Source organism: Rhagoletis pomonella, unplaced genomic scaffold, assembly GCF_013731165.1.
Source record: "Rhagoletis pomonella isolate Grant_MI unplaced genomic scaffold, Rhpom_1.0 Rhpom_scaffold_00003, whole genome shotgun sequence".
NCBI classification, from domain to species: Eukaryota; Metazoa; Arthropoda; class Insecta; order Diptera; family Tephritidae; genus Rhagoletis; species Rhagoletis pomonella.
Genome location: NW_023458557.1, coordinates 22498616 through 22515836, shown reverse-complemented (window position 1 = coordinate 22515836; position 17221 = coordinate 22498616). Strand labels below are relative to the sequence as shown.

At 36.3% G+C, this 17221-nt stretch overlaps 1 protein-coding gene across 3 annotated transcripts in view; it reads left to right on the top strand.

Annotated features, from left to right (window-relative positions):
* Positions 1 to 17221, top strand: part of LOC118735076 (ATP-dependent Clp protease proteolytic subunit) — a 286669-nt gene that overhangs the window by 199993 nt on the left and 69455 nt on the right. For 2 of the 3 annotated variants that reach the window (XM_036464680.1, XM_036464677.1), the window contains 2 exons: positions 5152 to 5456; positions 5514 to 5930. In XM_036464680.1, coding sequence (XP_036320573.1) covers positions 5370 to 5456; positions 5514 to 5930 — 504 coding nt within the window. In that variant the 5' untranslated portion in view covers positions 5152 to 5369. Of the gene's footprint in view, positions 1 to 5151; positions 5457 to 5513; positions 5931 to 17221 lie in introns of those variants that run through there. The other variant, XM_036464679.1, reaches the window with a different exon arrangement.

Genomic DNA, 17221 nt, shown 5'->3' with positions numbered 1-17221 from the left:
TTCAACGTGAACAACCACATTGTAAACATTTTATAATTAAGATTAAACAATTAAAAATTGCCGCTGTGGTGTAGTGGTAAGCAGTGGCTTCCACTCCGCAGCACCTGGGTTCAAGCCCTGGTAAAAGCAACATCGCAAAAAAATATAGAAAAAATGTTTTTTCTTAACAGCGGTCGTCCCTCGGCAGGTAATGGCAAACCTCCGAGTGCATTTCTGCCATGAAAAACAGCTGCTCATAAAAATACAATCGCCGTTCGGAGTCGGCGTATAACTGTAGGTCCCTCCGCTTTGTGTGACAACATCAATGCGCACGCCACAAGTTGGAGGAGAAGCTCGGCCAAACACTAACATATGTATGTGCCAATCTGTTATTATTATTAATTAAAAATTGGACTGTATTGAACTATATCGTCGCTCAGCGCGAAGTACCTCGTATACGCCAAACGCAGTAAATAAATTTTACAAAAGCGCTAAAAACCGATTTTTTCAGAACTGTGGAATGGTATTTCCCTTGAACCTACTAGCTATAAGATTATTATTATAAATCTTAACATAAATTAATAAAGTAAGCAGTAATGGAAAAATAATTACCAAATCCCTTTTTTATTGTACATGCATTACGTGGTATTGGATTCCGCATATACGAGGTATTTATATATGTACTATCTGAGTATGTATTCATTTGAAGTAGTCTTTAGCCGACCATGTATATTATGTATTCTGTATATTATAAAACAAATACATACATATGTAAGTAATATTAATACAATGACTCCAAATATTCTCACTTGGTTTCACTGCTGGGGCTGCCACTGCTGCTGCTACTCTTCTCAAACTCGACAGGTCTAGCTGGCTTGTCTTATAACGAACCTAATTTAAAAGTTTTTTTGGAAATACATATTATACAAAATAAAACCAAAATTGTGTATTTTTTTCTCACTTATCCATAGAATTGAGCCCGTATAAATTAACTTGAAACACCAATTTTGCGCGGAATTATAATAATTTTTCGCGACTTCTTAATGACTCTCGTATTATTCAAATGTCATTTCAGGTACATACTATGTAGGTTTGTGCAAAGAATATAGAAATGGTGTAACTGCGGGGCCGTTTCAAAAACTTGGCGATAAAGTCAACGCGATTTATTAAAGACATGAACCGATAATAGTTGCACTCTCGAACTTTTACATGTTCTTTTGCATATGTAAACACATGATTATTATCGGAATAAGTAAAATCTTGAGTTGCCATTTTAGTAGTAATAACTTTAGTTAAATAACCATATTGAGCACAATAAATGTATTTGTTTATACTATTTTTCAAAGATTTAATTATTGTATGTATACAAAAATTAGAAACTACAGTAAATGTTAAAAATAACCAAAATGAGAAAGATCTTAACAACTTCACAGGCAAGAAAAAAATAACCAAAATTGGTTAAAAGTAACCAAAACGGCAACACTGGAGGTATGTATTTGATTTTCCGATCTTCCTCACTTTTTTCACACTTCAAGGCTTAATAAATTTTGAGTTTTTTTTTCACTTTTAGAAGTATGTATGTATATATTTTCCCGAATAAAAATCGCTTCAGTTTGAAATTTCGAGACGGGCTTAAAAACTCCGCGTGTGCTTAAAACTCCGCGTATGCGCACGTTCGTTTCGGCTACTACTGCCTGCCTTAATTGCCAACCAACGCTTTAGTGATAGCTAATTCCTTCTGATGGCTCCGAAAGGACCATGAACACAATCTCGGCGATTAATGCAGAACGTAAAATAATAAAACCTTATTTATCTTGCTAGCACAAGCTTGTAAAAATTCAATTTATTAATTGTAAATGTATAGAGTATTTCACAAAAATATGATTTCAAATGGATTTCCCACAGTTCAAGGTAAATTCAAAGTTATTCAAAAGCTAATAAAAAATGTTAAAGGCGTTAGTGTTGGCTGCTAGAAGGCAAGTGAGCCGATCGCGAAGAAGACGAGGTCAGAAGAGCTAGAGTTTCACTCCCATCGTTCCGCCGCCGTTGCTCGAAGAAGGAAAAGGAAATTAGGTCCATGTCTTCAACAAAAATAAAATACCAATATTTTGCAGGCTTGTTGTTGACTTCATGATACAATATATTTTCACTATTACCAATGGATTTGAGAAAAATTAGATTTTCGACCCGCCCTAATATCGATGCATAGAACTTCGTCGTACATTAAGTTCCACAGGAGAGGCCCGAAAACGGATCTTTGGGGTACCCCCGCGGAAACACCGTACGCCTCTATGCCTCTGTCGCTCCGGTACTTCAATTCCCGTTCAGAGAGATAGCACCTAATTATTCTGATCATGTATTTCGGGGCCTCCATTTTGATAAGGGTTTCCATTATGTGCTGTGAGCTCGCAGTGTTAAATGCGTTTTTCACATCTAGCGTTACAACAGAACAGTATTCCTTTTGGCCTCCATGCCACCTTTTCCCTTCGATGGCGCTTCTTTGGCTATGTCAACCACGGACTTAACGGCACCAATTGTTGAACGAGATTTACTGAAGGCAAACTGGTATGGCGACAGAAAGCGACTCTCTTCTGCGAGCGTTATAAGCCTGTTGCAAATAATTTTTTCGACGATTTTTCACAGTGTGTAATAGGCATATGGACCGATAGGACGAGGGTTCCCCAGATTGCTTATTTTCCATTGGTACTACGACTAGGTTTTGGACCTTCCATTTTTTCGGGAAAATGCCCTCATTAAGACAAGTTTGAAACACATTTACAAATAAATCTGGCCTCATTTTAATTTCAGCTTTTAAAGTCTTGTTGGGTATTCCGCCTGGACCAGGGACTTTTCCATCTTGGATCTTCTTGCATGCGGACTATAATTCGTTAACCGTAATAACTGGGACATCGACAATGTCGTATCGCGTACAGTTTGGTACAACTTCTTCCCTTTGTGGCAATAGAGTCGTTATTATATCGCGCAGCCTTTCTGGTCATGTGATACTCGGTGTTTGCTAGCCTTTAGTTTTTGCCATTATTACTCTATTAGCCGTGCCGTACAGGTTAATATCCTTCGAATATTTTCTTAAAGCTTTCACGTTTGCGGAATTTTATGGCGTTTTCTAAGCTCTTCCTCGCCGTTCTTAGAGATTGTAGGTTTTCGTTGATGTCTGGCCTCCCTCTGCTACGCTGCATTCTGCGTCTAGATTTCAGGTACTGACGTCTAAGTATTTTTATATCATTATTCCACCAATAGCATAGATAATTTTGTTTCGTCACCACTCTTCGAGGCATAGCAGCATCACAGGCGCATGCGAGGTTACGAACCAGGTGAGCAACCTCGCTCTCTACCGAGCCAGCTTTGTGCTGGAATCCTTCTATCATGCAGGCTAGGACCTCTATCTAACATACTGTCTTTCCATTTTGGGCCTGTCAGATTTGGCATCTGTTTGGGTTGACTCAGAGTTATATCCATTATTATTGCCTGATGGTCGCTGTTGGTATACTCCTCACTAACTCTCCAATTAATTTTTTGGGCCAAGGAGTCACTCGACAGCGTTATGTCAATAATTGACTCAGTTCCCATTTTGCGGAAGGTGTATGTGGGCAAAAGTTTCAAGCAGCAGCTCAACTCTTTTATTTGTTAGTCTGCTTCCCCACTCTGTTGCCCACGCATTGAAGTTACCTGCATCAGGGTATACTGTTATTTTGTAAGGCTGGTTCTTGCACGGCAATTAAAAATACTAATTCCGTTTGCCTCGCTCGAACGAAACCTTCACCCATGCTGTGCCTTCCTTGAAATGCCAGTCCACCACAGAGCCATATAGCTGCACTCTGTTTAAAAATAACGGCAAATTGAAAGCGCCTACAAAAAGAATTTAATGGATAGCTGGTATATATTAGCACGGATACAAACTGATGAATTGATGAAATTGCTTAAAAGCAAATATTCCAACCGGCGTTACCGTACAACAAGCCAAAATATTCACGAGACTCCGACTAAGACATACACTAGGAAGACCACCTCTAGCCTGCCCTGTGTGTAATTGTTCACTGTCCGATATTCGTATAATAAACTGTTGCACGAAATACGCCAATGACAGGATCAACATTTTCCAAAGCAGGCAGCCATCAGATCTACTGAAAGAAAATTCTTTGGAAAGCATAACCATCTACAACTTTATCTATCAAATTGGGCCAGGGTAGCCAACTCATTTTTGATAATTCCCCGATTTCGACAATGAAATTCCCCGATTTTCTCCGAAATTTCGTAAAATTCCCCACCCATTTATGCCTCTTTATACATTACTGGTCTTTCTGTTTATTTTTAACCAACTTCCGTAAAAGGAGGAGGTTATCAGTTCGTCGGAATATTTTTTATTTTTTTTATGTATGTTACCGCATAACTTTGGACCACGTCAACCGATTTCGATAATGCATCGGAAAGGTAGTGTCTCAGAGGTGGTCCCATACTAATCTGGTTGAGATCCGATCAGTGGATAATGAGATATATATATATATATATATTTTTTTTTATATGGGAGTTGAAGTCGGTTTTTTTTTTGCTAAAAATTACTTGTGTCAAATGTATTCATAAACCAAACCAAACATTTATAAAGTTAGTTAACAAACAAAGAATAAAAAATATACATATAAATGTTTTCATACATACAGTGGTCGACAAAATTTTAGTTGACCCAAATTTTAATCACTTTTCACAATTATTATTTTTTGTGCGTTATTTAATTTAGGATATTTAATATGGTTCATTCTTTAACAAAACCCATATAAATCTAAGTTTAAAACTTTATGCAATATTTAAAAAAATTAACAAACTTTCGTAAACATTTTCTAATTAGATTTTCTAGAAAGATTTTTGAAAGTTTTGTAGCCCACTCAATTCTAGTATAATAATATGCAAGCTTCAAGTGGCTGAAAATTAGTTAACGCCTAATTCCTCACAAAAAAAAACAGTTCAAACCCCGATTTCCCACGCATCCCTGAATGGGGCTATTTTATTCTATTAACATTTTTTTTAAATATATCTATTTAACGTATTTTTTAATATATCAGTTATTAGGATTATTTACATTTAAGTAAAAAATCTCTTAGAATTACCTCTGCCCGATAGTCTTCTAAATAAATAAATAAACGTATGTATTTATTTTAGCTGTCAAAGAAAAACTAACGCCAAACTGTCATACCTAAACAAAACCGTCAGCGTTGTCTGGCTGGCTCATGCCCAAACATTTTGTATGAAGCATCCCGCAACAACGCGGCATCAACGCTGAGAGGTTGGAAAATCCGATTTTGACAGGGCGTTAGGAAGTGAAGGTAGCTGCAGGAAACGGCGAAACTGTAATTCTCATATTTTACACAAACAAACCTATGCTTGCTGTTGGTGTTATTTCTGCATTCGACGAAGCGTTGACGCTTTTGTTTAGGTTTGGCACTTCCGAAAGCGGCAAGAAAACTGTATGTGGCAGAGTCTTTCTTCTTATTATTCATATCACTTTTTATTTGTATTTTCAGAAATTTGGATTATTAAATAAAAAGTACGTTCATTTAGTTCCAATGGTTGTCGAGCAGACCGGTAGAGGTGAACGCGCTTATGATATATTTTCGCGATTGTTAAAGGAGCGTATTGTATGTGTTATGGGACCAATACATGACGATTTAAGCTCACTTGTTGTAGCCCAACTTCTTTTTCTTCAATCCGAAAATTTTAATAAGCCAATACACATGTACATAAATTCTCCGGGTGGAGCTGTAACGGCCGGATTAGCTATATATGACACCATGCAGTACGTCAAACCACCCATATCAACTTGGTGTGTTGGTCAAGCATGTTCTATGGGATCATTACTTTTGACAGCCGGCACATCAGGAATGAGGTATTCTCTTCCTAATGCCCGCATAATGATCCACCAACCGTCTGGTGGAGCTCAGGTATGTATGTATATCTTATCATTATATCATAATACTGTCATAATAAGCGAATCAAATCTTTCACACTCCCTTCTTACGACAGAGTGTGAATCGGATTAGATCCGTGCAGATGGCATCTGTCGATTACCGTAATACGCATGCATTTTTTTCAAACTCGGAAATTTTTATACAAAATTTCGGTATTTAATACCGAATGCTTGTCATAAGATTTATTTTGAACGCTAAAATCGGTGCTTTCCGGCATAAAGGTCTTCTCAAACAGGCGCGGTGCGGATTTTTAAAACTTAACTTCAGTAATACTCTTGAGCACGGTTGCCACACTTTTTAATATAATCAATTTGGCTAAAAACTTCGATTAGATGGTTTAAGAGTTAAAATGTGTAGGTATGTTCTTTGAACTCGGGACCGAAATGAGAGCTCGCACGATTTTGTTTTAGGTGTTCTGTGATAGAGTCCGACCGATTCCGAATTTTTGGCCGGTGGGCAAAGAATCGGCCGATTGCAGATGCCGATTCCTAGAAAAAAACCTACTAAATTTATTCAAGAACAAATGCTTCTAATAAACTTGTAATAACAAACAAATAACTAAATAACATTAACATAAAATGACACGGTGCTACAAAAAAAAAAAAATCACGAAATACAACCGGAACAAAATTTAGTATAGGTTTTAGGTAAGGCCGGGTACATGAAAATAGGTTTCTTATAGTTCCTGAATCCTTAATTTTTTTCTTTAAAAAAACCTAAACGAAAATCTTTATGCACTTATCTTCTAGCAGCTTGACTATTTTTCATCCGATAAAAAAAAATCAAAGGGGGTCTGTATACTTTTAAAGTGATGTACAACAATATTTTTTTAAATTTCGTTTTCCTTGAACGCGAGTTTAAGAGCCATTTAGAGTTTACCATTAAAAGCTACTCATAAAATCGGAGTTTACCATAAGAAAATATTTCCGTAAACTTGCTTTAAATACCACTTTTATTTGGTGTTTATGGGCATGCAACCCTCAATTTTCATTGAACTTCGCCTCACTGAGTAATTTCGAAAATCAAACATTTGAAACGGTTCAAACAAGAACATTGCCATCTCCCTTAATAACTAAGCAAAGTTTTGCTGTTGTGACACAAATGGAGGCGCCTAAATTTTTACGCTGACTCCGAACGGCAAATGTTTTTATGAGAAGCGTTATCAAGGCAGAAATACACTCTAAGTTTTGGCATTGGTTGCTGAGGTGCGACTGCTCTTTTGGGATATGCTCTGACCATGGATCTTACCTTGGTCCTTCCGAGTGGAAGTACGCACCTGTTCACTCTTCTACTGCAGCCGCCGTACAATGGCGCGACCTTTTCAAGTTAGCCAGACAAAATTATTTTATGGATTTAAACTACAGAGCACTTTAAAATGAGTAAGTAATGATTCTGTGAGAGACGTCTATTGTGGACCACTTGTTCGTTAGAGGGTTAAAAATTATAGTTTTGAGGTTTCTCCACTTAATCCAGTGTATCTTCCGAACTTCAATTGCATATAAATTAATAAATACGTTCTGGAAATCTCAGTATGTAGGATTTCACAGCATGTACACACATTTGCAATTTATTTTACAGAAAGGCCTTTGATCAGCCTTTTTGAATAATAGACAAAATTCATCTGGAATCTCGTTTCTAAAAACGGATAAGAAACTCAATTCAAACATAAATCAGTATGTAGTACTTTTCTGTGTACTTTATTGGTAAAAAGCTCTGTTCGAGCAGCTTTCCATTCGGGATACTGAAAGAATTTTTGGTTGGCACCCTGAAATTGTGCATACGAAATAATGCATATGAAAAAAAAAAACGAAATAACGCATACGAAAAAAACCGAAATAATGCATATATACACAGTTTCGGTTGAAAACCGAAATAATGCATATGAAGAAACCGAAATAATGCATATATGTGATAATTAATAGCTTTAATAATTATTGTATGAGTTAACAGTACGTTGAAAAAGTGAATATTACTGTGTAGTACAGTTTAAGTATTTCAAAAATATATAGAAAATTAAATGCAAATCTCGGCACAGCTTTCGGACGATTCTCACGGCGACTTCCACTTGACTGTGTTGCTACATGCGACTTATACTTCAGTGTTGCCAAACGTTACTAATACCTAGTGTTACCAGACGAGGCATATGTTTAGTGCTGCCATCTTACATATATGCACAGTTTCGGTTGAAAACCGCAATAATGCATATTAGAAAAACCGAAATTATGCATATGCACACTTTCGTTTGAAAACCGAAATAACGCATATGAGAAAAACGAAGTAATGCATACATGCACAGTTTCGGTTAAAAACCGAAATAATGCATATGAATAAATCCGAAATAATGCATATGAGAAAAACGAAGTAATGCATACATGCACAGTTTCGGTTCAAAACCGAAATAATGCATACGAAAAAAACCGAAATAGTGTATACATGAAAACGAACTTCCTTCAGCGTAGGCGGCCTTCGGCCGCGCTTAGGGATTATAACCCTTACTAAGAAGAATTCTCCTTTCTGCGTTGACGGAAAAGGGGGGGGGGGGCGGAAGTGTTTTTGCGCAGAACTTCTTTCTGCGTAAGCGGCCTTCGAACGCGCTTAAGGAATAGATTCCTTACTAAGTAGAATTATCCTTTCTGTGTTGCCGGAAAAGGAGACTGGAAGTACTTTTGCGCAGAACTTCTTTCTGCGTAGGTGGCCTTCGAACGCGTTTACGGATTATAACCCTTACTAAGTAGAATTCTCCTTTCTGTGTTGCCGGAAAAGGAGGCCGGAAGTATTTTTGGGCAGAACTTCTTTCTGCGTAGGCGGTATTAGGCCGCGCTTAGGGATTATAACCCTTACTAAGTAGAATTCTCCTTTCTGTGTTGCCGGAAAAGGGCGCCGGAATTATTTTTGCGCAGAACTTCTTTCTGCGTAGACAGTCTTCGAACGCGCTTACAGATTATAACCCTTACTAAGTAGAATTCTCCTTTCTGTTTTGCCGAAAAAGGAGACCGGAAGTATTTTTGCGCAAAACTTCTGTCTGCGTAGGCGGCCTTCGAACGCGCTTACGGATTATAACCCTTACTAAGTAGAATTCTCCTTTCTGTGTTTCCGGGAAAGGGGGCCGGAAGTATTTTTGCGCAGTACTTTTTTCTGCGTAGGTGGTCTTCGGCCGCACTTAAGGATTATAACCCTTACTAAGTAGCATTCTCCTTTCTGTGTTGCCGGAAAAGGGGACCGGAAGTGTTTTTGCGCAGAACTTCTTTTTGTGTAGGCAGCCTTAGGCTGCTCTTGAACATTGTATCCCTTACTATGTAGAATTCTCCTTTCTACACTGCGTTGCATAGTTATAAATCCAGTACAAAAGTCTTTGAAACAGCCGTCACAATAGGTAAAAACTTTCTTCTATGACTTTTGCATGGTAAGAGCTCTCTTAAAAAGGAGTGGTTAATTTTTTTATAATCATAACCTTATTTAAAATAATTAAGAAAATCCTAAAAATTGCTTGTTGCAAAACTATAAATCCAAAAAAAGAGGAATCCCAATAAGATGAGTAAAACATGCAAATATGTCCTTCTAATACTCTATTTGTGCTCCATTGACTTTAATTAACTGAAATACATGCTTCCTCATACTTAGACATAATATCTTCGATAAAGCAGCATCTAGTTTATGCCACTATTGCAAAATCGCCAATTTAAGCCATATAACGTTTGCAAATTGGCGATTATCAGCATACACTTTCTTTGCCAGTATTCTCCACGCATTTCCATTGGATTGAGGTCACGAGGGTACAAGGGTCTGAATATTGTTGGTTTCCATTACAATTTGCCAGAAATTAACAGCAAAATTTACTAGCACCTCGAGTATGGTGAAATGATCACGGCTCCGCGTCTTTTGCTACATCCTAAAGCTGCTCGAAAGGATTTCGCTAGCAAAAGCATGGCAATTGACAGAATTCTCCAAGTTGTTAAAATGGTTATTTTACCTTAAAATACACTATAATAAGTTGGCTTAGGTTATCTTTTCAGACGAAAAGAAATTCAATCTGGATGGTACAAATTGAATTGATAATAGAATAGAATAGAATGGATAATAGAACGATTTACGTCCAGTACGTTGCATTTCTATATTCTATATACCCAAAAGTCCTTTAATGACAGCTTTCAACGCGAGCCATGCATTTAATTCTCGGTCTGTCAGAACTTGGTCAAAATCTTGACGACTCATTAGTTTCCGTATGTCGGGACCATTAACAACCCCTTCCTGAATTTTGGCGTTACTTAGTCTTGGGAAAATGTCTTTTAAGCGGTTGAATACTGCTGGTCTTTTTGCGATAAATTTCAAAAAAATTTGAATGTAATTTATTTAATTTTTTTACTTAAAACTTTTCATAACTAACATTTCAAAATAATATTTTTTCCATATTTTTATAATTTCTTTTTCAATGTTTCTTCAAAACCAACACTGAAAAAATTGGTACATAAGAAATGAGAAGTAAATTAATATTAAGCTGGAAAACGCAAGTTTTGTATTATGATTGTTTTCTTTTCAAATGAAATTTATTGAAGAAACTGAAAAGCATATTAAAGATCAAACAGAAAGCAAAAAAGACTTAGTTTTGTGGAAAATATGTTCAAAAAGCATGAAAAAAAAGTCCAACATTTTGCTTCATAAGCACTACAAACATTTTCTAAATCAATTTTTTTTTTAATTTTGATTGTTGCACAGGTCTCTAGCAATAATTTGGCTTTAACAGATTGAAAAAATATCAATTAGTCGACGAGTTATAGCCAAAAACCATATAAACAATATGCTGAAAATCGGCATTTCACTGCAGAGTTCGTAGGTCGATAAAAAAAATTCGAACTAACATAAACAAACGCCGCGATACGGGTCTTCTAATTTAGCCTCTATTTTCACCCCTCACTCTCAGAATCGACCTAACTTTTGCTAACCTGAATTTATTCCACAAAGTTATCATAGATTTTATTTTCGATAAAGTTTTGGGTTTTGCTTTAAGGTATTATTGTTTATTGTCATTGCAAAAGCTAAGCGAACTGGAAACTGAGTCCTGTAAATTCGAAAGGCATATCAGAAAGATTTAAAGGGGCCATGTAAATTGTGGTTCCGAAGTTATGGCTGATACAAAATTCAACGCCTGTGTTATGCGCTACGCCCCCGGTTACAAACTCATTCATATAAACATACCTTACTATAAGCACCTATGTACCATAGATATGTCTGCATACCAAATTTCAAGTTTATGTGACTTCATAAGTTGTGGGTGATTAAAAATTCCATGCCTATGAGATGATCCACGCCCCCTCTTACAAACTCATGTATATATACCTTACTATAAGCACCTACCATAGGTATGTCTGCATACCAAATTTCAAGTTCATGTGACTTATCGTTCCGAAGTTATGGCTGATTAAAAATTCCACGCCTATGAAATGTGCCACGCCCCCTTTTACAGACTCATTTATACATATACATTAATAAAAGCACGTACCATAGATATGTCTGTATACCAAATTTCAAGTTCATGTGACTTACGGTTCCGAAGTTGTAGCTGATTAAATATTTCACGCTTACGGTAGGTGCCACGCCCCCTTTTCCAATTCCGCCAATTTTTTCCCATGAGTATGGAATTAATTTCATTTATCTCGACACCAAGTTCCAGTACTGTACCACAAGTATTTTAAGAGATGTACAACATGAAAATTTTAGTTAGTATGGGAGGTGCCACGCCCCCTTTTCCAGTACTGCCGATTTTTCTCTATGCCTATAACCTTCCCGGGATAAAAACAAATAAGTTTGCAAAGTTTGGTGCGATTCCATTTCTCGGTTCAAAAGTTATAAGGTAATAAACAAACAGACATTCACATTTATATATATAGATTAGCCACTCTATTTTAAGAGAGCTCATAGTCATAGAAGAAAGCTTTTACCTATTTTGATTGTGACGGCTGTTTCAAAAACTCTTGTACTGGATTTATAATTATGCAGCGGAGTGTATGTTGCCGGAAAAGGGGGCCGGAAGTATTTTTGCGCAGAACGTCTTTCTGCGTAGGCGGCCTTCAAACGCGCATACGGATTATAGCCCTTACTATGTATAATTCTCCTTTCTGTGTTGCCGGAAAAGGGGACCGGAAGTATTTTTGCGTAGAACGTCTTTTTGTGTAGGCGGCTTTCGGCCGCGCTTAGGATTTATATCCCTTTCTAAGTAGAATTCTCCTTTCTGTAGACGTAAATAGGCGCCGGAATTATATTTGCGCAGAACTTCTTTCTGCGTAGGCGGTCCTCGAACGCGCTTACGGACTACAACCCTTACTAAGTAGAATTCTCCTTTCTGTGTTGCCGGAAAAGGGGGCGGAAGTATTTTTGCGACGAACTTCTTTTTGTGTAAGCGGCCTTCGGCCGCGCTTAGGATTTATATCCCTTATTAAGTAGAATTCTCCTTTCTGTGTAGGCGGTCTTCGAACGCGTTTACAGATTATAACCCTTACTAAGTAGAATTCTCCTTCCTGTGTTGCCGCAGAAGGGGGGCCGGAAGTAGTTTTGTGCCGAACTTCTTTCTGCGTAGGCGGTCTTCGGCCACGCTTAAGGATTATAACCCTTACTAAGTAGAATTCTCCTTTCTGTGTTGCGATCTTCGGCCGTGCTTAGGGATTATAACCCTTACTAAGTAGAACTCCCCTTTCTGTGTTGCCGGAAAAGAAGGGCGGAAGTATTTTTGCGCAGAACTTCTGTCTGCGTAGGCGGCCTTCGGCCCCGCTTAGGGATTAAAACCCTTACTAAGTAGAGTTCTGCTTTCTGTGCTGCCGGAAAAGGGGGGCGGAAGAATTTTTGACCAGAACTTCTTGCGGCGTAGGCGGCCTTCGACCGCGCTTAAGGTTTATAACCCTTACTAAGTAGAAGTAAATAATTTGTATTAGAAAAAAACGAAATTATCCATATGCACACTTTCTTTAGAAAACCGAAATGATGCATATAAAAACAACCGAAATAATGCATATGTGAAAGACGAAGTAATGCATACATGAACAGTTTCGGATGAAAACCGAAATAATGAATATGAAATACCCGAAGTAATGCATACATGCACAGTTTCGGTTGAAAACCGAAATAATGCATACGGCAAAAACCGAAATAAAGCATACATGCACAGTTTCGTTTGAAACCGAAATAATGTCTAAATGCACAGTTTCCTTAGACTGCGTTTATACACGGAAACTTTTGTCGACGCGATTTTTCACATTCCCTTTTGGTGTTGCTCATTTCATTTACACACGACGATTTTTTTGTATGCAATTGTTGTTGTCAGCTGTGAATCGCTAATTCAATTTACGCAGACGAACGAGAGCACAAAGCGTGTTGCCCGAGCACGAGCAACACGGTGCCCCTCTCCTTTCCTCGTCACGCTCTCTCCTACAAACGTCGAGTTGCGGCAACAAAAATCGCCGTGTGTAAATGAGCACTTGTGCGCAATTTCGATGCCCCTTTCCCATTCTACTAAAATATTTTTTCGGTATATTAGTAATTTTCGTTAATTTTTTATAATATTTACCAATATAAGTTCATGCACTGTATTATAAAATAATGTTTATCACTAACAATTATTTAAATTCACTAATAACTTTAATGACTAACTCATTAAACAGGTAGCAGATGCAGAGTAGATAATTAAATTGTTTTCTCTTTATTTGCTCTCTGAATTGTCAAGCTTTACATTCTTTTATGTGCTCTATTGTAACTTTGTAATTGTTACTCTTTTCTATGCTCATGCAGATGTCCATATATAAGAGCATCATTACTTGCAATTTCAACAAAGACTTAAGCAACGAAGTTGATTAGTACTATGGCCTTGCATTACTTAAAAGTCTAAGCTCTAAGCTAAGCTAAGCGACGTCTAAGCTCTTCGGATATGTAAAGTGAGATACCTGTGGTAAACAATATAAAAAATACAGAGCGGTGTCAGGCAGTGTCACATTTTAGATTGTCTATTTCATATAGAAGTTATAATATTTATTGCCAAATAAAATCCTATCCCTTTACGCATACCTTGATGCAGTATTACCAAAGGATATCACAATTTTGTGTTCTTTATCAAAAGTATACTTCAACAAAGTTAAAAAAGACTTCAATAGTATGTATTTTGTCAATAACTCGTCAAAGTTACCATGACATCCATTTCAAATATATAATTAAATTCTCCCCAATTCTGCTCGTAAGAAAAATGTCAAAATGAAAGTTAAAAAAATAAAATTATCGCATTTTTTAGGTCAGCGGACATCTGTTATCTCACACCATATTGAATTATCTCAACATTTTTGTCCATCAAACTCGCCCCTGTGCGCCGTAAGGCCCTTATTGTTCTCAAAATGCTTGCAAACAATTAATCACACTTTGTTATAAATTGTTTTAAAAACTGGATGTGGACTTCAAGTTTGTGTGGTAGCAAGGCAGTAGTTTAATAAATTATTATTGTAAATTACACTGGATCTTTTAGTTTAGTTTTTGTTCTGCAGACGCCACTATCAAATTTCTATATAGAATCGCTTGGTGATTCCGAAAATCGAGTTAATTTTTTTTCTTTGGATACATATTCGAGATATTTGCAATTTACCGTTATTCAGCTTAAAACAAAGAGTGGTTCCACTTAATGACGTATACCTTACGAACCAATTTAACACTTTTAAAAGGCGATACGTAAAATCAAAGCTAATAAAGTTCTTCATAAACCATATATACATCACTTTCCGATAGGACTGATAGTTTCTGACAAATTAATTAATCATTCCAGTTGTTTTTATTACTTAATGAAAAAATGATAAAAATCAAACTTTAACAGAAGAAAATTAAAAAAAATAACAGGTTCTGTGCCAAATTCTTGCATTTGTGCTAAAGCCTGTTCTGTTACAAAAAAAAATCAAGTTACTAATGAAGTAAATCGATGGATAAATAAGAAATAATGAGCTATCAAATGAAAATGGGCAAAGATTTTTTGTATGAAAAATGAGCAAAAAAGCGTGTTACTCAGGTGTACGTGACGTATGAATAACTTTCATTCCTGCTCATACAAAAAATCCTTGCATATTTTCATTTGACCACTAATTATTGCTTATTTATTCATCCATTTTCTTCATATACGTGATTAAAAGGAACCAATTTTTGCTTTAAGCTGAATAACGGTAAATTTAAAATATCTCGAAAACTTATTCTTAGAATAAAAAATTAACCAGATTTTCGGAATCAGTGAGCAATTCTATACAGGTAGGAATTGGATAGTGACATCCCTTGATTATTTTTGCTATAAACCAGTGTTATTATTTTAATATATGTGACCTGGGCTACGGAAAGCTACCTATGGTTAGAAATCAAGTTTTCGAGAAAACAGCTGTTAAGGATAACAAGTCATGTGCGTGCGTCGCGTTTGTATTTACGCTTCTACCTCTTCTTTTTCCGTCTTACGCTTGGCTCTCCACCTCTCTTTAGACTTTCACTATACAGTATTTAGTGCTTTTACAATTAATATTTTTGTACCTTATTCAAGTGATTTCCCCTAGGTTTGTGAACGCGCAGAATGGATTTAGAAGAAGAATTGAAAGTAGTGGAGAAACAATATTTTGCGGATTGTGATGATTATTACGAAGATCAAGGTGGAGGTGCAGGTTTTAGTGACATAGAAGATCACGTTGTACCAGATTCGTCTTTCGATATGTCTCTTCAGGATACTGACGAAAATAAAGCGGTTTTTTTTTTAATTTTTCAATTCTATTCTATTCTTCTATTTCAATTCTTGATCTATTTAAATTTTTTTTCGCGATTTTTGTAATTCATGTTGAACTTTAAGGACGATTTCCAGCAAAAGTTTAAAATTTAGGAGTCCGCGTTTTCAATCAAAAAACAAAAATTGATTTTTGCGACCATCTGTACCTCTCTATAGTCCAGGGGCCTGTAACACAAGCGCTACAAGTGTTCAAATAAATTACAAGTGTAGATATGTTGTAACACAAAGCAACTTGTAGTGCCGTACTTGTAATTACTGAACTTTTTGTACAATGTAAACAATTTTCTACCTATCTCTAACGCTGAGTAGATTCAGTTTAGTTAATTATTTTGCCGTTGCCATACTATTTTTCTGAGTAGATTCAGTTTAGTTAATTATTTTGCCGTTGGCATACTATTTTTCTGTCGATATGTGGCCAAGTAGTGTCACAGTGTATCGGTATCGAGAGAGAATGAATACTTTCTTTTTGAGAGACGCAGCATTTGTGGAAAGGTTCAGACTGAATCGAGAACAGTGTGAAACTATAGGCCCGTGAAGATATAGGCCCAGTAATCGTGAACAAACAATTCGATGATACGGTTTCTTAGAATGTCTTTATTTTATTTAACTTTTTGTAAATAATGCAACTTTTTTCAACACTATTTGTTTTGCGGCCATATTTAATTAATAATATATGTTTTATTTTTCATGGCAAGTTCTATACGTCCGCTAAAACCAAATGCTCGTTATAGAGCTCTTGTTAATAGGGACACGAATTTCGATACGATACTTTTAAATCGATAGTTTTCAAACGAATCGCAAAGGCGCATTACAAAGTTAATGTATCTGACGTCACGTTACAGGACATTACGCTACTAAAATCTCCATTGAAACTTTTTGGTTAATATTGTTTTTAAATTAATATGAATTTTATGTCGAATATATTTTTTTATATTTACTTAAGCGCACCCTAGCGGCTCCATTTATTGCAAATCTATGTCCTACTATGACTTACCGCTGGAAAAGCCCATATGTCTATACTTTGGAATTGATATGTATAGCAATATGGTTATATTTTGGGCTTTACAGAGTCTAATATTCAGTTTTAGTTCTTTGAATTTGGTATTGATATTGGGAATATCGGGTTTTTTATCCTGATAATAATTGGTACCCGATATTTTTACAGCGATACTTTAAATGAGTACTATATCGATACTTTCGGTTCGATATCGTGTCCCTGCTTGACAATCGGTAAGTCGAATTAGTTTTTTCAAAAAATAATCGACTAACCATTTCTTTTCGAATTTTTAAACTAACCGCTCACAGCAACTAGTCCAAAATCCGTTCATTTTCGACTTATCAACTAGTTGTTTTCTTTGAGTAAAAATTTTTTTTATTTTTTGAATACTTATGCGCGCTAATAAAAATAATTTTATGGTGAAAAACTGTCACTATTTGAATAATTTCGGTTAGTCGATTTTCAGACTACTCGATAGTGAGCGGTTAG